General features: G+C 43.8%; 1 protein-coding gene across 4 annotated transcripts in view; it reads right to left on the reverse strand.

The window, feature by feature from the left end:
* Nucleotides 1-3,124: 3,124 nt before the first annotated feature.
* SEMA6A (semaphorin 6A) overlaps nucleotides 3,125-21,188 on the reverse strand; it is a 130,167-nt gene continuing 112,103 nt past the window's right edge. For 2 of the 4 annotated variants that reach the window (XM_040240514.1, XM_040240516.1), the window contains one exon: nucleotides 5,912-7,419. In XM_040240514.1, the coding sequence (XP_040096448.1) occupies nucleotides 6,215-7,419 (1,205 nt within the window). In that variant the 3' untranslated portion in view covers nucleotides 5,912-6,214. The other 2 variants (XM_040240515.1, XM_040240517.1) reach the window with 2 other exon arrangements.

A 21,188-nucleotide genomic window follows, 5' to 3' on the forward strand; every position in this document is an offset into this window, starting at 1 on the left:
AGGCAGGTTTCTAAGAGTTACTGAGTCTAAGCACCCAGCTGTCACAGTGTTCAGCCTGGACAAGGATTAAGCTCTTAATTGTGCTATTTTGTTACTAAAGGGTTCTTTGAAATCTCCCTCACCTGTTTCCCTCATGCAAAATATCCCAGGGTCTGAAACTGTAGGTGCCCTTCTGACAACTTCTATTTTACTTGCTGAATGACTTTTCTGGAAAGAGCTTTTGTTCTGGCAGTCAGACCTAGGCCCTGTGGATTCTGTGAGTCTTGTATGTCTTCTGCCAACTTACAAGACTGAACAATGAGACACATTTGTGCTTGCTTGACATTGTACTTAAGGGAAGCAGGCAGGTCTATGACACCAACTCTGGCCCCATGAAATACCTAGCCTGGCCCCATGAAATACTTAGCCTGTACTGGGACAGCCACTCCTGGGAGCGGGCTATCTAAAAACTTTTGGCAGAAGCCACCAACCCTATAACAGGCAAGCAAGCAAACACAATTAAAAAGCTAGGTTACCTGATGCACATCTCAGGTCTGAGCAGGGACATCTTCAGGGCCTAAAATGCAGCTAAAATATAGGCTGCATCTGGTCAGCTTTGGTCACCTCTTCACCACCAGAACAAAGCCGACTTCAGTGAAAGTCACCATCTCAAGTTTCAGGTTGCTCAGTAGGCAGGACTTGTCTACCTACTTGTCAGTGTGGTCTGAACCTCAGCCTATCCCTTTGCCTCAACCTGGATGAAGGAATTTGGGATGTTCAGCTGGGGAAGAGTGAGGCGTGTCCAAATGGCTTCCAGAAGGATGGCTGAGTGATTTGGAGATGCAGTTTGGGAGTAGTAGGTGTCAGGTCTTTTAAGCTAGTATTACTCTAATGATGAAGGTGAAAGAGGAGAGTGAAAAAGCTGGCTTAAAACTCAACATTCAGAAAACTCAGATCATGGCATCTGGTCCCATCACTTCATGGCAATTAGAAGGGGAAAAAAAGGAAATGGTGACAGATTTTATTTTCTTGGGTTCCAAAATCACTGTGGATGGTGACTGTAGCCATGAAATTAAAAGACTATGACCAACCTAGACAGCATACTAAAAAAGCAGAGACATTGCCAACAAAGGTCTCTCTAGTCAAAGCTATGGTTTTTCTAGGAGTCATGTATAGATGTGAGAGTTGGACCATAAAGAAAGCTGAGCACTGAAAAAATTGATGCTTTTGAACTGCGGTGTTGGAGAAGACTCTAGAGAGTCCCGTGTACTGCAAGGAGATCCAACCAGTCAATACTAAAGGAAATCAGTCCTGAATATTCATTGGAAGGACTGAGGCTGAGGCTGAAACTCCAATACTTTGACCACCTGATGCGAAGAACTGAGTCACTGGAAAAGACCATGATGCTGGGAAAGATTGAAGGTGGTAGAAGGGGTTGACAGAGGATGAGATGGTTGGATGGCATCACCAACTCGATGGACATGAGTTTGAGTAAGCTCCGGGAGTTGGTAATAGACAGGGAAGCCTGGTGTGCTGCAGTTCATGGGGTTGCAAAGAGTTGGACACTACTGAGTGGCTGAACTGAACTGAATAGTAAAAGGCAATAAATTTGTGTTTTACTACCAGCTTTAGGATCATGGGCAAATCCTTTTACTCAATGGACTACAGCTTCCTCATTTTTTAAAACAGAAGGGTCTGACAAGCTGTTGGTCATTCTCTCCATTTGACATTTGGGTATAACTGGACAGGACAAACCTGTCAGTCACAGAAGGAGAAGGAAGCTCTTCTGACCAGTCAAGGAAGGAATGGCCACAGAGCTGAGTCAGTTCTGTTTCCAAAAGAATCCAAAACTGGATGTGGGGTTTTCATGCATTGCTCCTACCAACTTGGCATGCCGCTTGGCACACTGCCTGACAGTCAGCAGCCTCTTCCTGAACCAGTCCATTTTCCACATTACTGCCAGGTAGCTTTCTAAACACAAACACATGTGCTTGCAGCTTCATAGACTTCTAATGCGCTCCATTGCCCATCAGCTAGAATCCTGCCTATGGTACACAGGCCTCTCCTGATCTGACCCTTTTCCCAGCCCTGCCCTGGCCAGGCTCTTTCACAGATCCTGCTCAAGGTTCATGCAACTTTCTGTGTTGCAATCACAGTGCCCTTGGCACCTTTGTACAAGTTAGCCCTTCTGTCCAGGTCAGACGTCCAGAGAACTGATTCTATAAGGACCAGCTCATATGCAGAGCCCCAGATCTCTGGGCCTTTCCCTCAGCACTTTGTTCCCATCGCCCAGTCTTGGAGGCCATGTCCACCCCTCCTTATAAATTAGGAGGCAGGGACTATATTCTAGTCAACTTTGTGCCTGATAGCACTTGGCCCAGTGGGTGGGATTCAAGTAAAACAATTGGAAATAACTTAGTGAAAGGTGACCAGACCACTGAGGGGTGTAAACTGAGGTCCAGCCACAGCTTTTCACATTCATACTGACCCAAAACACTTTAAAAAAATAATTTCAGAAGGTCAACAGTTAACTACTATGGCTGAAGACTTATTTAAATAACTGTTTTAAAAATATGCCAGAAGGGGGAAAAAACCTGATCTAGGCATTTCAAAATGCTACCCTGCAAAATAAAAACCAAGTGCTGCGCTGCAATATACCTCCAGCCGTGTCTTCTGGCTTATGAGAGATAGATGCTAACAAGGAGTAAAATCTGGCTCCCTCTACCTTATTAATATGTAAAAAGGCTGAAGTCACATCTGTGCAAAGATCTATTTTTAGTGGACCTTACATACTAAAATCCTAGCCTTGATCTCTTAAACTATCAAGCCTACCATAAATGTTTGATGATGAACAAGCCCATAAAAAGAAAATGCATAAAATGAATCGAGGGAGTCAATGTGTGCTCTGCCTTTTAATTACTGGTGGCTTCTGCTCCAATCCTGCTCCTGGCTGGGTGCAGTCAGAGAAAACACATCAATAATTTGGGGAGCAGGGTGTGGGTACTGCAAACAAATGGGCCTAACTACATTGTGATCTATACTTTGGAAGCCAAATAAAGATGGAAAGAGAAGCATCTGAGCCCACAAGGGGAGGAGGGAAAAAGGAGGAAATTATGAGATAAACAAAAGCATTCAGGACACAAAAGAGAATGCAGAACAGTCTTGTTTTATTACTTTTAAGTAATAAAGAGCCTTTTCCTTGCCTTTTTGTCTTTTTTTCCCTTTTTTTCTCTTCTTTTTTTAACTTTTTTACAACATACATTAAGTCATGAATCAGATGTTAGGGGATGTGGAGATGGAAGGAAAATTGGTGACATCACAATATTTTTACAACTTTACAACAAATATAAATCTGAGTTGGTTGCATCTACCAGTGTCTAGTAAGGGTGGAGAGCAAAGGCACACTCAGGCTTAGGGACCCTCCCCCCACACGCTGTGGGGAACAAAAGAAAATGGGAAAAATACTTCAATGCAGAAGACCACCTCAATACCTGTGGGCATTTTAGGGTTAACACCATGAGTGATGGGTTGTGGGAGGCAGGGAGGGGTGGAGGCAGACACGGGTCTCTGTAACACAGCTGAGGCATTGATGCCCGCACATGGGGACCAGAGAGAGCGGGTGGGTGCTGCACGTCATTTCTAGTGGGAATGAAGCTTGGGGAAGAAGGCAGCAGGGTGAGCTATACCCATCATCTTCCTAAGTTCCCCATTTCTAAAGAAAATAGATGGAAAGAGACAATATCTCTGCAGTGAAGTTTCATGGTTTCAGGGCACAGAGTTCACAGGGTGTGAATACGGATTCCATTAACAAAACAAAAGCATAACAACACAAGAACAACAAAAACCTATTCCAAATGAGAGCAAAACTGAAGAGATGTCTGGAATAGAAAGGTTGTGCATGTGTTCTGGCTGCACACCCAGGTCTCACTCTGATTACGGAGGTACCACTCTTCACTAGCCAATTCAGTTATCCCAGATTGTCTTTTTCAGAAGTTTTCTTTTTAAGACAAAACTAAACCCAGAGATTGAACTGGAAATGAAAATGAGACAGAGGCCACCAGATATACTGTTTAGCGGTTTAAAAAACAATAACAACCAACAACAATGCTCACAGTTTACATACAGTATGTTGACAGTTCTTTGCAATAGAGTAAGTAAACAAAAGTCCCTTGAGCTAATGAAAACCAAGGGGAAAAACACCCACCCCACCCCCTCCCCCTACAAACAACAGCCACAAAAGGATAATGAAATAAAAAAAAAATTAAAAACCTTTTGCCCCAGTCAACGTTTTTGCAGCATCCATTGTGGTTGGCCTTGTACTTGGAGTTACTCATTAATCACAGCAGGGACCAGCCTGCCTGCATCTATTTCCATGTTATTTCTTTGTGTGCATTGCACGTGTGTGCCTAGCACATGGCTTGGAGACTACCCCCAGGTGCCTGCCCAGCCTTACACAGCGTGTTCTCCTGGCAGTGGACACAGCAGAAATGAGGACTGGGACATTAGTCCCTTTTCTGCTGGCTAATGAAGACACCATCATGTTGAAATGATCTGAGAATACAAGGGAAGCAGGGAGCTCTGGAGGAAGAAAGGGCATTTGCCACCCACAATACTGGGATCCATGCTTGGCAGCATGGCCAAAGGGTGGTTGGGGTTGGCACCACTAGATGGAAGTGTGAATCGGGCTGTGGTGCCACCTGGCTCTCCTATAACCATCACTACTGCATCCTCCTCCCCTCAGCTGGATGCTAATCTTCCAGAGGACTGCAGTGGGGGTGGGGGGAGGGAGGATCAAATAAATATCTGCATTTATTTCAAAAGAGGGAAAAGATTATCATAATGACAGTTTACAAGTATACACAACTCAGGGTGTAAGGCACAAATTTACATGTGGAAAACAGGCTATTCACAGATGTAACCCCACGAAAAACCTGTGTGATCAAACCATTAATTTATGCAAGGTAGCAGCCAGCATATTAATTAGTTCACACCATTGGTAGATTTTGTTTGCTGTCTCACATGCAAGGTGAAATGAGATGGTGTTTCACAAGCTGGTGCCTTCACAGAAAGTAGGAACCCCTGACAAAGCTATGTTGGCAGCAATGGGACACGAGGTGCCATTCTAAGTTCCTCTCCTGGTTGCTTTAGCAGTTAGGATCTGGAAGGACTTTTAAACAAAATATTCTTTTGCCTGTTATAGGCCAGGGACCTGACCAGAAAATTAAGCTGGTAGATTTAAATAAATATTCCCCTCTTAAGTGTTTTTTCTTTAGCTAGAGATCAGACAGTCCAAACACAAAGCTCAGAATTCCAGCTCCGACTTATTTACTCAGTGAATTTATTGTAAAAATAAAGAAACTCAATTATTCCAGTTAATGGATTTCACGTTAAATAGTTTTAACTATCAAGGGGGCTTTCTGAAGAGCTGTTCAGAGGATGGTATGTGGAAGAGTCCTTTCCTTAAGGAAAAAAAAATGTGAACAATAAATAAAGAGTTACTTGCGTTAACGGTCACGTTATTTCATTAAAAGAGAGGAGCAGAAATCTATGACATAGTTGCCCAGCATGGCATTCATCTGTTATAACAGAAAGCTGTAACTGGTGGGCATTTCACAGTATCTGCGCATAGTAAACTTCTGCCATTGTTAAAGTCTGAGTTAGAATTATCAATGAATTCTTTTTTTTTTTTTTGTCTTTTTAATTCTCATTTTTAAAAAAATGTGTTTTGCAGGTGGGAACGCTAGCCCACTTGGGCAGCGCTCCGTGCAGTCATGGACACGATGTTGCCGTTGCTATCCACGTGTGTGTGTGTGTGTGTGTGTGTGTGTGTGCGCGCGCACACGCGTGCTTGTGTGTGTGTGTGTGTGTGCGCGCGCGCGGGCGCACTCGGTAGGCGTGGGTGGAGGGCGGGTATGTGTGCTTTTGGCTCATGTTTGTGATGCTGATTGAAGTCTTTCGTGAGTCCAACCTGTTGCAGGGCGTGGGGGAAGAGTGAAGGAAGAGAAATGGAGGTGAGTCCCGCGTCGCGTCGCGAACCTTCACCGAACCGCACGGCCCAATTGTCGACAGTCCCTTTCCCCCGCTGCGTCCCAGGGAGGGACTCAGAGTCCCGGGCGCCGCCGCGGCCGTCTTGGTCGGGTGGGTACTCAGCCGTGGAGAACCTTGCCGAGCTGAGCGGGCGGGCGCCTCGCCTTTTCCTGCTGGTTCGACACCTGCCCCCTCCCCACCCCGGGGATTATGTACACGCGTCGTTGGGCTTCATGGATGTGGAAAGAGGGGCAAAGGAGGGTTTGGGGGGCACGTCCGGCTTTAGCGAGGGCGTGCGCTTCAGCCCCGCCCGGGTCAGTGAGTTGTAGGTGCTGTTGAGGCTGGGCTGCCTCGACACAGTCACGGTCTGGCCTGAGGGCTGCGGCGAGCTGTGCGCCTGGATGGAGTCCACCCTCTGTGGGGCGGGGGGCGGGTTGTCTCCCCGGCCAAAGCTCTGGTTCCTGGAGAGGTGGGAGGAATTGGAGGAGTTAGTATTGTTTCTTTTGAGGGTGGCGGCCTGATGGCTTCTGGTGAGCGAGTTCGTGGGGTAGCTCCTCTTATAGTCCAGCCCGTAGGACGAGGAGGGGCGCATCTCCAGCCGCTTGCTCAGGCCGTTCTGCGACAGGGAGGCTCCGGGAGGGCCCAGGGACGCCTCCCGCTGGGGGACTTTGGGGGGCAGGCTATCCAGGTTCTCCACCAGGCTCACCCCGTGGTTGGGACTCTTGCTGCTGAGATGTTCCTTGATGGTCTTATACTCCAGGGTGGCCGCCTGGTCCTCCAGCGCCATCTGCGCCACCTCGCTCATTTTGGGCTGGTCCACGTACTCGTGCTGGTAGCCCTGCCGTGTGGTGGGCAGCACGACCACGCTGGGGATGTGGCTGGGGGAGGCCCGCAGGGGCAGGTCAGTGGGGATCACCGGGGAGCCCATGGGGGGCATGTCCTTGGTGCACGCGTTGATGAGGTTCTGATTCCGTTCCCACTCGCGGCTGCCGCGGCTGGGCTTGCGTTTCTGCTGCAGCGTTGGCGTGGACTCCGGGGTGGGCAGGGCGGCCAGGTCCAGGTGGTGCTGATCGGCCTTGATGAGCATCTTGGCGGTGTTGCTGGGAGTGGCGAGCTTGCCGTTGTGCATGAGTGGCGTGAGGATGGCCTCTGGCTTGGGGTCTTTGGACTGGGTGTCCCCGAAGAGGCCGCTGAGTTTGGTGACGCTGCTCATGGAGCCGCGGCGCGAGTGGGTGAGCTCCTTCTCCTTACGCTGCACGGAGGACACGTCTTTGCGCCGGTGATCGCAGACGCAGTAGACGATGATGCCCGAGAACACGGCCCCCATGACAAAAGCCAGAATGACCGCGATGGCCAGGAGGGTGACAGGAACGAGCTGGTCGTGGCCTTTGAGATAGCTCTCCCGAATCACTCCTGCAAAAGACATCGCATATGGTGTGAAGAAATGAGAGCAGACCCCGAGGATTAATTTTGTTTGGCATTCACCCTGTTAATTAATAACAGTAATAAGTGACAATGGCACCTCTGCAGAACTTGTCTTTGAGGCTCCCTCTTGCCAAACATTAACTCATTAATCCTCCCCGCCCCACCCCCCAGGATCTAAATAGACTTCCCTTATTGTCTTCTTTGTGTTTTGAAAAGGTGCATTCCCCTCTTTTCAAGTATGGGCTCTTTCTAAGTTGGTTCAGTCCGTGGAATATGGCGGTTTTTTCCTTTCCAAAATCTCATCCTCTTTCCCTTTTCATCTTTTTTTTCAATCTTCCCCATCATAAAAGTGCCAGTGAGGTATTTTGAGTCTGGGGAAATAGGCAGTACTTTTATGCATGTTAAATGAACAAATGGCACACTGCTCCAGGCTTCCAGGGAGTTTGCTGATGACTTACTTCCTGGTGGGCCTCATGGCCTCTGTCTGGAGAACAGCTAGGTTAGCATTTCAAGCAACAGGGAGAAAGACAGTGGGTATCATTTATAATGAAAGAGAGTAGCTAAAGCCCACAGATTAGAAATGTTTATGCTGATTTTGCATCACTTCTCCAAAAACAAACAAAAAACCCATGTCAAAAAACTCAATTTTAGATAAATAGGCCGAATATTTGAATGAAGCTCTTCCTCTACTTGAGCTGAAAGAATATTTCAAAGTAGGACCATTTGGGGTCCTGTAGTGGGTTTGAGAAGTGTCAGGTCTCATTATTACAGCTAGAGTTTGCTGTCACGGTGAGATTCTTCAGCAGAGCTAATCTCTTCAATTTAATAAAAATTATGTGACTCTGCCCGTCAATAATCTTACACTACATTAACCAAGATGCTGTGTTTCTGAAGAAAGTGGCTTTCCCTGTTCCTGCTTAATCAGCCACCAAGCTGAGAGACTCTAATCAAATGCAAACACTGAAGCTTTTATTTTTTAATGCCAAGTGAGAATACACATCACAATTGTCAGATCTTAAGTGCTTGATGCAGTAGCTGAAAAAATAAAATCTCAAATAGCTCAATTCCTGCCTCTGGAGAGTGAAAGAACATGAATACATTAGAGGCTCTAACATGGGCTGAGGAAATGTAAACATTGTTCCTATTATGGAAATGATAGTAAGACAGAAAATGTACCTTCTCTGGTCTCAGGAGACACATTTTTCATCAACTAAATCAACTCTTTCTGGAATATGTTTAATGTATTTTACTGGCAGATATCAGTAGTACAGAATGAGAATAAAATGAAATAAAAATCTCTACCCTTTCCCAAACCCACAACACACAACCCTTACACTGAAATGCTTTGTGTGTGACACCCGCGACCCTGAGGAAATGCAGCTTTGTCACGGGGTTTTTCTGTTAAAATATTTTGATTGGTGAAGCGATGGTTTTAAAACTCAGAAAACTCAGCCTGGAGAAGAAAGCATTCTCTTTCTCTTTTCTTTGTGCACTTCCTCATCCCCTCAATCATGACATCACAGTTGGTTGCTGTGGAAATGACTGTCCTGTGACAAAGGATTGCAACTGCAGGTGGGGGAATAAATATTATAGAAACAGCAAATATCTCTTGAGAAACAAAGATTCTGTGATTAAACAAATGCCCTTGGTGTTGAAGGGCAAGGGAGGAAACTCACCCAGGGAAAATACCGGTCAGACACTGACTAATTTCCAAATGTGACACTTGTCAAATATTTCACGATTTATCTTCATGAACTTTTAAAGGGTAGAAACGCAGAGGCAAAAAACCAGCAGGAAATTCAGCTAAAACTCACACCTTTTTAGGTTGTGGAGCTCTCCAAACAGTGGGGTGTCTTGCATCCAAATATGTTTTAATACCAAGGAAGTGTGCTAATGAGAATTTCTTCCTTAAATTTGCATTTCCTTGTAATAGCAAAACTTTGGTTTTGCATGGTGTTCTACTGAACATCATTTTTAACCACCTACATATGATGGCACAGAAATGCACACCTGTGAATAAAATGGGCTTAATTTCACTTATTGACTTGGTGATGTCAGTGGGGTGTAACACAGGGTAGGCCCCACCCAATATAGATATTAGGTAGATTGTTTATAGCAGTGGGCATTTCTTGGGTCCCTTCCGGCAACTGTATTTATGGGGGCTTCCCAATAAATTCATACTTGTGATAGGTAGTGATCTACAATTGACTGTCAATTTACAGTTTAAATTACCATCTCAGTTTAAGAGGATCATAGAAGAAGGCTAGAGCGATCCATTTGTTTCATTTATTGTTTAATTGGGAAAACTGCAGAATTTTAAAGTATATATGTTGCTTCTTAACTTTGCTTTTAGTTCCCAAATAGTCTTTCATGTCTGAAGGTCCTTAACTATCTGAGTCTCTTGGACCCTGTTTGCTATTTCACTGGGAAAAACTCTTTTAGTGCATGACATTTGAGTTCAGGTGTTTGGTTGTTAACAAATCAAGCAGGGTCTGACCCTTGAGAAAAATAGTCTCAGACAGCTTTCTTTGGCTCATTTTGTTATGTAAATAGTGTCTTTAAAAACCTTTCTGCATTTCTTGGGCTTTGAGATAGCTACCTTGAAACAGGTGGCTTCCCTCCTCTGCTTGTGCAAATTCAGAAACCCCATGTCCAAAGTTAGAAACAGATCAGAGATTAAGCTGAAAGCAAAGTCAAGAAGATAAGACGTGAAAAGTTATTTTTGGAAGATGCCTTCCAAACTTAAAGCTTTCTGATTATATCATAAGAAAAGGGCAAAGCAGCATCTGTGGAAATGATTAAATCAGCTTTGTACAGATGGTCATTGTGAAGACTTGAACACACCAGACCTGTCAGGCAGGCTGAGGGTAGTGTAACACTAGAGATCTCCAAAGGCCTGGAGTTGTAGGCTCCCACTTACTGCTGGGTGACCCAGCAAGTGACCATGTCTCTGGGCCTCAGTTTTTTCCATCTGTAATGTGGGGTGAACACCCTTAATCTTAATGCCTTACTGCCTAGTTACAAGAATCAGTTGAAATAATGATTAAGAAAGAGCTTAAGTACAGCAGTCTGCTGGACACATCTAAAAATCAGAGGAAGCCACCAAAGAGAGATGAGGGGTTAGTAGCTCACGGAGGGCTTAAGAGTGACAGTCACAGCTTTGCCATTAGATTCTATTTGCTGTGGGTCTCCCGGAGGAGGGGTAGATGTGTTCTTCCCAGCTCCAAACCTTGGGCTGTGCAAATGTTGCCAAAAGGTTGATATGTTGAGGCAACATCAGGGAATATGTACCTCTGTTTCAGGATTGCCTGTAGGCCCTGAATTTTGAAATAAGTGAAACAACAACAACAGTGGGAAATGTTGAGCAAAACACAGTGATTATATTAATAGTTGGGCTTCCCAGGTGGCACTAGTGGTAAAGAACCTTCCTGCCAGTGCAGGAGATGTAAAGAGACGCAGGTTTGATCCCTGGGTTGAGAAGATCCCCTGGAGGAGGGCTTGGCAACTCACTCCAGTATTCTTGCCTAGAGAATCCCTTGGACAGAAGAGCCTGGTGGTCTACAGTCCATGGGGTTGCAAAGAGTCTGACATGACTGAAATGACTTAGGACTCATGCAGATTACTAGTTAGACTCCTAGTGGGGTAATAATCCTATAATCAGCTCCTTAAGGGTAGGGTACATATTTTATATGCATTTATAATCCTCACCATTCCCAGGGCTCTTGGTCAGGCACTTACTAAGTAATTATTAAATAAACGAGTTTGCAACACATTTAGAGACAGTTTTTAAATAGACTTCTAAACTTGGTGGGTCATCTTTGAAGTGATTTGCTTTTGAAGTCACAGAACTATATCCCCATATAACAGAATATAATCATACAAACAACCATTAGATGAAAGAAATCTATAAAGGTGCTCAATATGTATTCAAAATAATAATAGGATAAACTGTTTTTAAAGTAAAAAGATACTTGTTCTGGGATAATTCCAAAAGAGAGGATGAAGGTAAATGGGTTATTTGTAACAACTAAGTGCTCCAGTGAAATCAGCTAATACAAAACCAATGCGTCTTTGCAAAGGGCTCAGGGTTGGGGTTGGAGGAACATCATTACTCCAGGAGTGGCAGGGAAACCCTAGGCAAGTAGAAGGGCCTTTGTAGGGTGATGCTTTTTCCACCCTGGGCTGTTGGAATACCTTCCTCTACCAACCCCTGGGCCTTCTGGTCTCACCAGTTGAAAATGGGGCATTAGTAATGAAAACAGTATCTGAGAAACCCTTTGCATTGATTCATTAACCGCCAGCTATTTCTCACCAGTCATGAGGTGCTAAATGGTTATTCTTTCCACCTTCCTATTGCAGGAAGCTAGACACACAATGGCTCAAAGATTTCTCTGAAATCATGCCTTAAATTGGCAGAACTGAGAAAGAATAGAATCTCCACTTTTTTTTTTTTTCCTGAGCTGAGAGAGTTTTCAGAGGCTGCTGGAAGGAGGTCTCAGAGGGGCAGTGTGAAGCTCTTTAGAGGCTGAAAAGATTATGAACAACCCCGCCCTCCAGGCCCTACAATACGGAATTCACAATAAGAGCAGTTATAAATGGCAAAATAAGAGGAAACCCAACACAGTTCTGATTTTTCCTATGATGACGATGTCCATGCACTTTGAAATGTCAAACATCAACTTCCTTATTTAAATAATGGTTTTTGGTAGCTCGAAGATTCTCTCCCATTGCCTCTAGTCTGCACAGGATGCCCAGCGCCAGGCTTGGGAACAACATGCCTCAGAAAAGATATTCTCCTAACTCAGGGCTGGATTGTGATGTTGCTGGTGCCTTGACTGTCCTCTCCTGGACTAACAAGGTTTTGACCAAACGCACCTTTTGGCTGCCTTCAGCAAACAATTACTGAGCATGGATGAAAGTCCCTTGGTGGGCTTTGGGGAGACAAAGATGAAGGAGGCACAAAGTCTGTGATCCAGTACGGGAGAAGATAGGTATGTGCACATGAACTACATCCAAAGCCCAGGAGCATCATGAGATGATTGCGTCTACCTAATATGGATGGGTCACTTCATGGGGAATAGACGGGGAAACAGTGGAAACAGTGTCAGACTTTATTTTTCTGGGCTCCAAAATCACTGCAGATGATGACTGCAGCCATGAAATTAAAAGACGCTTACTCCTTGGAAGAAAAGTTATGACCAACCTAGATAGCATATTCAAAAGCAGAGACATTACCTTGCTGACTAAGGTCCATCTAGTCAAGGCTATGGTTTTTCCTGTGGTCATGTATGGATGTGAGAGTTGGACTGTGAAGAAGGCTGAGCGCCGAAGAATTGATGCTTTTGAACTGTGGTGTTGGAGAAGACTCTTGAGAGTCCCTTGGACTGCAAGGAGATCCAACCAGTCCATTCTGAAAGAGATCAACTCTGGGATTTCTTTGGAAGGAATGATGCTAAAGCTGAAGCTCCAGTACTTTGGCCACCTCATGCGAAGAGTTGACTCATTGGAAAAGACTCTGATGCTGGGAGGGATTGGGGGCAGGAGGAGAAGGGGACGACCGAGGATGAGATGGCTGGATGGCATCACTGACTCAATGGATGTGAGTCTGAGTGAACTCCAGGAGTTGGTGATGGACAGGGAGGCCTGGTGTGCTGCGATTCATGGGGTCGCAAAGAGTCGGACACGACTGAGTGACTGAACTAAACTGAACTGAACTGAATATGGATGGGCAAAGGCTTTATATAGGAGCTGACATTTGAGCTAAGTCTTTAAGTGCATGGGATGTCAACCCAAGTGGAGAGAGCAACAAGAACCAAGGCATGGAGGGGAGGAAAGTGAAGGCTGTGTTCAGTGATGGCCAGTGGTCCAGCTGCCTTCTAGCCTCTTAGCTCTAGGCACCACCTCTCTGCTGCATTCTCATTGCTTCTGGGCTTTCACACAGGCTGTTCCCTCTGCCCAGAAAACCCCTGCTCACCTCCCAGCCCTCTGACCTCCTTCAGGTCTCAGCTGACATGAAGAAACTGTCTCTAATTCCCTCAAGCCAGTTTAGCTCTTCCTTCTGTTAAGGGTTCCCGGAACCTCTGTACCTCTCTCCCTTAAAGTCATCACTCTTATGATGCTCTGTTTTTTACACCTAAATTGCTCCAGACAGCTCCAGGAAGGGGAGATTTTCTGCTCGGCTGCACCCCCAGGCGTACAGGTGCTCAGTAAATATCTGTTAAATAAATAGTAAACGAATGCATGCCTGAATGAGTACTTGGAGGGGAAGATAGGAGTGAGAGCTGAACCCCATTTGGAAGCAGGCTGTGAAAAGCCTTGAAATTCTGAAAAAGATGTTTAGAAGACATGTCCGTTTGGAAGGAAAATTACTGATTAATTTACCTGTGATTTCAAGGGTCTTCTTGCCTGAGAAAGCTGACTTTCAGCTTATCTGTTCCATACTGAATCCATTATTGAGAAACTACAGGCTTCAAAGAGTCAGTACCTTTGCATCAAAAGCACAGCCAGCCTACTTGAATTTATTATCACTGTTATTAAAATTAAGACTCTGTCTTGAACTATACTTATCCCCTGCACCATACAGACATGGCTGGGAGATGTTACCTGTCCTATCAAAAAAATGAAGCCAAACAAAGAGAAATACATTTACTCTATCGCACCTATTAAACTAAGTACCAAAGGAAAAGCCTTACGCATCCCCGCTCCAGTTGCCTTGCTAAGTGCATGAGGCCTTCGACTGTCAAAACCTTGAAATGGTTAAGTGCACACTTTCCCCTCTCACCCCTGTTCACTGGACTTCCTGTTTCGGAGCTGCTGTGATATGATGGATGTGTCTGTCTCCATAGTGAAGTGATTAATAGGCATCTGTGTGAAGCGGACCCGGTGACCACAAAGACAACAAAGCCTCTCTGTGTCCTTTAGAGAAATATGCAAAGGCAAAAAAGAGGATGGACATTTCCTCCACCACTGAGCCAGAGTGGGGTTCATGTTGGGCCTGAGAGCTAAGAAAGATGGCAAAATACCAAGAAAAGCTCTGGAGTGGGATCCCCTAAAAATAGACTCTTGCTTCTGCTTTATAGTAAGACAAGCCTGTAATTTCCTTGAAATCCTCATAACAACTTGGGTGAATGGAATCCAACGACCCAATTTTTCTTGTTTGAAAATCTTAAGTGCACCAAAATGCCAGCCTCAGAGTCCTGCAAGGCATCATGAATGAATGAACGAGTCCCGGGCCAAGCATCGCAGCCGCTAACCACAGAGGACCCGCTGCAATCCCTGCTAAGAGAGAAAAAAACAAATAGGGGAAAAACCTAACTGCAGATAATTTATTCTCAGAGCCACACCCCGGCCCATGGAGATGACCACACGGAAAGTGCAGGGGGAGCTCTCTGTGGTTATCTCGGCAGGAAGCAGCCTTCTCCTAGTCTTACACGGCATAATGCGAACCAGATGGCTTAGGAATAAACGGAACCGCCAGCAGCCATGGAAATGGGCTTATAACTGAAGTTTATAACTTAAACTTTCCCTTTTTCTTTTATTTTCAAATCTTTTTTTTCCCCGCTGGCAGGCCGAAGATTAGGTACTAGAAGGGGCCATGGTCTGTCTTCCAGAGGTATCAAGTTAATGACCGACCACGCCACAGTAGAGACAGCTTCCTGGCTGTTTAATATCCTCAGTTCAGAGGCTATTTTAAAACTCCCATATTGAAATGATGCTGCCTGTGGTCGTCTGCGGATGAATCCACTTCCAGTCCTATCACCTCTGAAACTGATGCATTTTTATTTGTTGTGGGGATGCAATCGCAGGAAGAAAAGAGAGGATGAGCATAAAACTTCATTTTCCCCTCCATGCCAGTGGGAGTGCTTGGTTGGCTCCTCCTCCTCAGCCCCACGATTTTAGACTCGGCCCTGTCCCTGGGAGGACTGCACCCAGAGCAGAGATGAGCCATGCTTTGGAATGTTGACCTGTGGTTCCATGTGTTGAAACTGTCACTGTCTTTGTAAAGGTAATGACTATTTCAGATGGGCCAAGTTTTAAGCAGAATTTGCATGGTTTACTTTCCTTCTTTTTGAGGTTTTCTTTCTTGGAAGACTAGAAACCCAACATCTAAAGTTTTGAAAACCAGACAAAGCATTTCTGTTTTCCAGCTTCCCGGTTCCATCTTCCTTTGTTCTCTTAAGAGACTTCAAAGCTACAAAATAAGGAAGTAAATCGTCTTATAAAATTGTGGAATTTGGGTCATTCTTTGGGATTTTTTTGCAGCACTCTGATTTTTTTTTCTCTGCAATGCAAAGATAAAACAAATTTGAGGAAACAGGTTTGTTTAAATACTCTTAAAACTTAAACTTACTGTTAATGAGACAGGTTTGTTTGAATACTCTTAAAACTTAAACTTACTGGATTATAGTTCGTGGAATCTGGGTTATAGATGAGTCTGGGTATTGGTTAAGAATGTAAATCTTGAGATCATAAAGACCTAGATATCAGTCTTGGATCTATAAGTAACTAGTTGTGTTCCTGGGCAAGTCACTCAATCTCTCTAAGCCCCAGTAGTATTGACTCTGAGATGGGTGTTCTGGATGGATTAAATAGATTGAATAAACGAATTCATGTAAAGCGTTTAGCACTGTGCAGGACACATTTAATGCTCAATTAATAATGTAAGGTGAGTGTTTCCAGCTGACAAGTTACCTGCTTTCTGTGTGGTCCCAGATGAACTGTTTTGATGCAAAACTTTGTTTGGGTTCAAGTGTGTTAGCCAAGAATGGAGAAACAAGGATTTAAAAATATAACAGAATCTTGGAGAGAGACCTTAAATAAGATAGCCCGTACAGTTTGAAGTGTCCTAAATTAGGGTGACTCTGTATTAGTAACTTGTGGGAAATACAAATCCTTGGGTCCTACTTGAACTTTTGAATCAGAATCTCTGGAGATTGGGTTCAGAAATCTGTGTTTTAACAAGGCCTCCAGATGATTCATACATTCGCTAAAGCTTGAGAGGCACTGCCCTAAATGATAGGAATAATATTCCAGAGAACATCAAAGTGTTTCACTTTGAAGTTCAACCCCAGACAGCACTGAGGCAATGTGTAGCCAGACTTGCTAAATTATTTGTAAAATAAAAAATATAATAATGCAATCTTCCTTGATGTTCACAAGAGTATGAATCTGTAGTGGGTCTTGCATATGACATTTTCTTGCAGTTGCCACATTCTGACAAAGAATACAAAATTGATGTGATTTTATTGGCGAGAACAGTACATCCCTAACACTTGCCCTTGGCACCTGACCAAAGCTTGACGTATGGCCTAAAACACTGCACCACTACTTCTGTAACAGAATCAACCCCTTCTGCTAGAGCCAGAAGCTGCTGGGAAAATGCCCACTGTCTCTTTATTTGCCCCACCATAAAGTCACAGGAATTTCTCATGCTCCCCATCTCTGTCCCAGGGGTCTTCAGTTAGTGGATGGTACTAGAGAGCCCAGTCAGGACTGGGTCTCAGGGACAGAGGAAAGAGAAGCTTGGTAGGAACTCACTACTAAACAGTTGCATAGAGCATCCTCCTTTAAAGCCTGCATCCCATGTCACCTTGAAATCTCCTCCACTCAATGCACAGCCATCAAGGGACGTCTGGTTCAGGGGATCTTTTCCCCTACCTCACCACGATCAGACAAGAGAATAAAAAACTCAGGAAGATTCTTTTTCTTTCTTTTCTGGATATGAAGTAGGGGACCTGAGCTCATGTTCTATTCCTCAAATGAAGGTCCTGCTTTACAACAGTGCACTCAGCAGAGTTCGGTGCTTACACATCTGCTGAGCTGAACTGAATCTGCAAACCCATAGAATTATATAAGACATTTTAAGTTACATTAAATTTCTGCTGTGTGCTTTTAAATCACAGAGTGCAAGACCCGTCAGCACTTAGGGTATATTTATTACCTTAACAAATGTCAGATGATTGTGTCCAGCGTTATCTATTATTTATGAATAACAAGAGGCGGTAGGACTGGAAATGACAGGCTCTAATATGTCCAAAAGGTTAGGCGTAAGGCAGTGTGCTGCCCTGTAAATTTCTTGACATCATTTTCTCTCCTAATGAGAGCTGTCTGTGGTGATTGTACTGAACTTCCATTATCTCTATACAGTTCCTAATGGCTGTGCCTGCCTTCAGTGGAGAAATCTAATTGCAGATACATATTTGAAAAAGAGTGCGTCTTTTTTAAAAAAACAAATTTTAAAAATAATTGCAGTGGGAAATTCCTATTGTCCCATTAAAAAGGAATCTCTTTACAAAGATAACACCCAGCTATAGACTTACAAGAGCTTAAGAAATACTAATTAAGGATGACAAACCTTCATATCACCCATAATTAGCTTTCTGACACAGATGAGGAGCCCATGTTCTCTGTACCCAATATATGTGAATTTATCAACTGTGTTTCACTGGTTGACTCTAGAGTCTTTCTGTGACTGAAGTGCTGGGAGACTGATGTCTGATGGGGTTCTTGTGGGTCTGCTCAGGCCTGTAGCACAGTCACACGCTTGGCAGGACTTTAACTATTATGACTTGCATAGCTTGTGTCTCCCTGCAACCACCGAGTGGATACAGCGCTTCCATCCTCTTTCCTTCTATAGCAATGGCATGAATTATGTATTCCAAGCAACTCTTGCAGCTTTTGAGGCCATTCTCACATATAACGTCAAGAAAACAGAGGCTATCCTCAAGAAATTTCCCTGTTTCCACCATTTTGCCCTTGCTAGAGTACTCTGTCTGTGGAGCAGTGAGGTTTGCAAAGTCAAACCTGTATATAACAAGCATTTTTTTTTTAACTCCAAGAAACGAGGCTATCAGAAAGAGTTCTGAGACAAAGCTAGTATTATTTTCCCATTAGTATATGTGCTCCAAAATACACACTGACTCTTCCCAATTTTGTGAGGACAAAACAAATTTTAGCTGAACACAGTGCAGTTGAGCCAATTAAAGAGCACATTTTTAACTACACCAGATGTTCAGTTAATATGATCATGCCTAACCTAGTCCCTGTAGTCCTTGAAAGTTCCATTAAGCTGTCAGAAAACTTTGTCATTTGTGTGTGTTTTTGTGCAAAAGATAGGAGAGAAAGGGGGGGAAAAGACTGAAGGAAAAGATGGGGCAAAATGAATTCATGTCAAGGGTGATGTGGCTTAAAAAAGTAGCTACAGATTAAAGTAAGTAGCACTTTTAGAGGTGAACTGATTTTTTTTTAACATCCCAAGATTTAAGTTGCTGATTTTAAAATAAAAAATTAAAGTCTCTCTAATCATAATTTGAGTCCTTTTTTTTGAGAAAATGATGTTAGGTGAAGATAAAAGGTTTAATTGGTATCTCTAGAAAAGAAAATTCAAATATTGGTGTGCACTTTCAGGCAGGCAGGGAGACGAAACAGCTTTCTACATGGCTGACATTTAACTTCTTTTCCTTCTACCCTTTCCACAATAATCTCATCAAGACCCCAGATAAATTTAGCAAGTTGTCAAGAGGATACAAAATTAATTAGATCAAATCTACATCTCTGCCTGTGCGGCTGAAAGAACAATTACAGCTGACCACGTGGGTATCTCACTGCCCCACCCCCAAACACCCATGCTCACAGGGAACCTTCCAGGTCGTCCAGTAGAGAGCCCAGTGCCTGGCCGGCTCATAATAGATCATTTTCCTTGGTGCCTCAAACGTCAGAGACTACCAATAGATTCCTTTTCTGGCAGGTAACAAAGAAATATTAATTTAGTAAAAGCATGGGCAGGTGGGTTCTTTACCACTAGTGCCACCTGAGAAGCCCCAAATGGTGGCACCCTGAATTATCATTTCTTTCTCAATCTCCCCCTGGCCCCCCATTTCAAAATCTGTTCTGGATGAAGTCTGGCGTGTGCCCTGAGCCCCAGTGTTTTACCCAGTGACAGAGAAGGCGGAGTCTGGGGCTCAGCTTTACCAGCACAGAGGTCTTAGTTCGGCATGAAACAGCTGTAGAAAATGCCAGTGATATGTAGAAAAACACTATAGATTCAAAACTGATGCAAAATTCCATTTTCTAAACATATTGTGTATGTGTAATTAACAATCTATAGGACTGAATAATCAATTTATTATTTATCTATCATCTGTCAGTCTCTTTGATCTCTGTGTTTCCCTCCCTCTTACCCACTGCCTACAGGTAAAGCCAAAACCCCTGGGCATGACTTTTAAGGTTGCAGACTAGCATTTCACAATATCAGTTCCCTTTCTGACCCTTTATGTGCTTCTCTGAACTCTCTTGCCATGCCCCACTGCTAGCCAGGAGGCCACCTGTGGGTACCCCCTGCTAAGCTGCAGGCTCCTTGCGTACAGGCTCCGTGAATCAGATCAGCCTGTACTGTAGCACTCAGCAGAAGGCTCCCATAGAGCACACATGTTTGCTGAATGTTTTGAATGCATGAAGAAAGAAATGAAGGAAAGTTGCTGTTTTCCCTTTCTTTGATACTACGGTTGGTGGTTTAGTTGCTAAGTCGTGTCTGACTCTTGTGGCCCCATGGACTGTAGCCCACCAGGCTCCTCTGTCCATGGGTTCTCCAGGCAAGAATACTGGAGTGGGTTGCCATTTCCTTCTCCAGGGGATTTTCCCGATCCAGGAATTGAACCTGGGTCTCCTGCATTGCAGACAGGTTCTTTACCAACTGAGCTAGGGTTAATGTTACTATTACTAAAGTGTAGTTAAAATTACTACATCTTTGGGGCCTCCCAGGTGGCTCAGTGGTAAAGAATCTGCCTGCCAGTGCAAGAGCTGCAGGGGACTTGGGTTCAGTCCCTGGGTTGGAAAGATCCCCTAGAGGAGGAAATGGCAACCCACTCCAGTATTTTTACCTGGAGAATCCTATGGACAGAGGGTTGCAAAAAATTGCTCACGACTGAGTGACTGAAATGCAGGCCTTTCTTCGCGACTAGAATTAGTGTCACCATTATTACATTTTCTGTTAGATCAAATTAACTGTGAAATTGACTATTGTTTTCTAGTGCTCTCTGGATTCTAGTTCATCTCCTTCAAAGTCATGGAAATGAGAAATGAAAAAAAAAAGGCATCCAAATAATTATAGAAAAAAACCCCCCATATAGTTACATAATAGTTGATAAAAAACCTGAGGTTAAATTAAAATTAGAAACAGTGGTTTTAATCTTGTCTTTGTTTAGGAACAGTCTGATTTCTGAGCCTTCTTCACTTAAAAGTGATACTTGAAAGCTTACTTTTAGTGATAATTTTTTCAATTACCCTAATATCCAAACACATATACAACTTTTAGTGATGTTTCTCTGGGATTAGATATAATGAAAATATTTTTTCCCAGAATGAAGTTTTTACTTTAATTGCTCTTATGTAGGTTACTATAAATTTCCTAAGAGTTAAAGGGCAAATGTAGACTACAGATTAAATCTTATATACTTACTGAATAAATTATCAGCAGCCTCTTCAATAGAATTGCTAAGGTAGCAAATCAATATGCAGAACTCTTGGCTAAATTTCAACTTCAGATAAATAATAATGTTTTAGTGTAAGCATGTCCCATGAAACAGGTGGGGCACACTTATAGTAAAAAATTATTAATGGTTTCTCTGAAATTCACATTTAACTGGGTACTCTGTATTTAATGTTAGCAACCCTACTCTTCCACCCCCGGCTGATGCACATCTATCTGTTACCCATAACTGTTCTTCAGACTCATTCTAAACTTCTGGAGATTAAAATAG

The sequence above is a fragment of the Oryx dammah genome, unplaced genomic scaffold (assembly GCF_014754425.2).
Source record: "Oryx dammah isolate SB20612 unplaced genomic scaffold, SCBI_Odam_1.1 HiC_scaffold_5, whole genome shotgun sequence".
Classification (NCBI taxonomy): Eukaryota; Metazoa; Chordata; class Mammalia; order Artiodactyla; family Bovidae; genus Oryx; species Oryx dammah.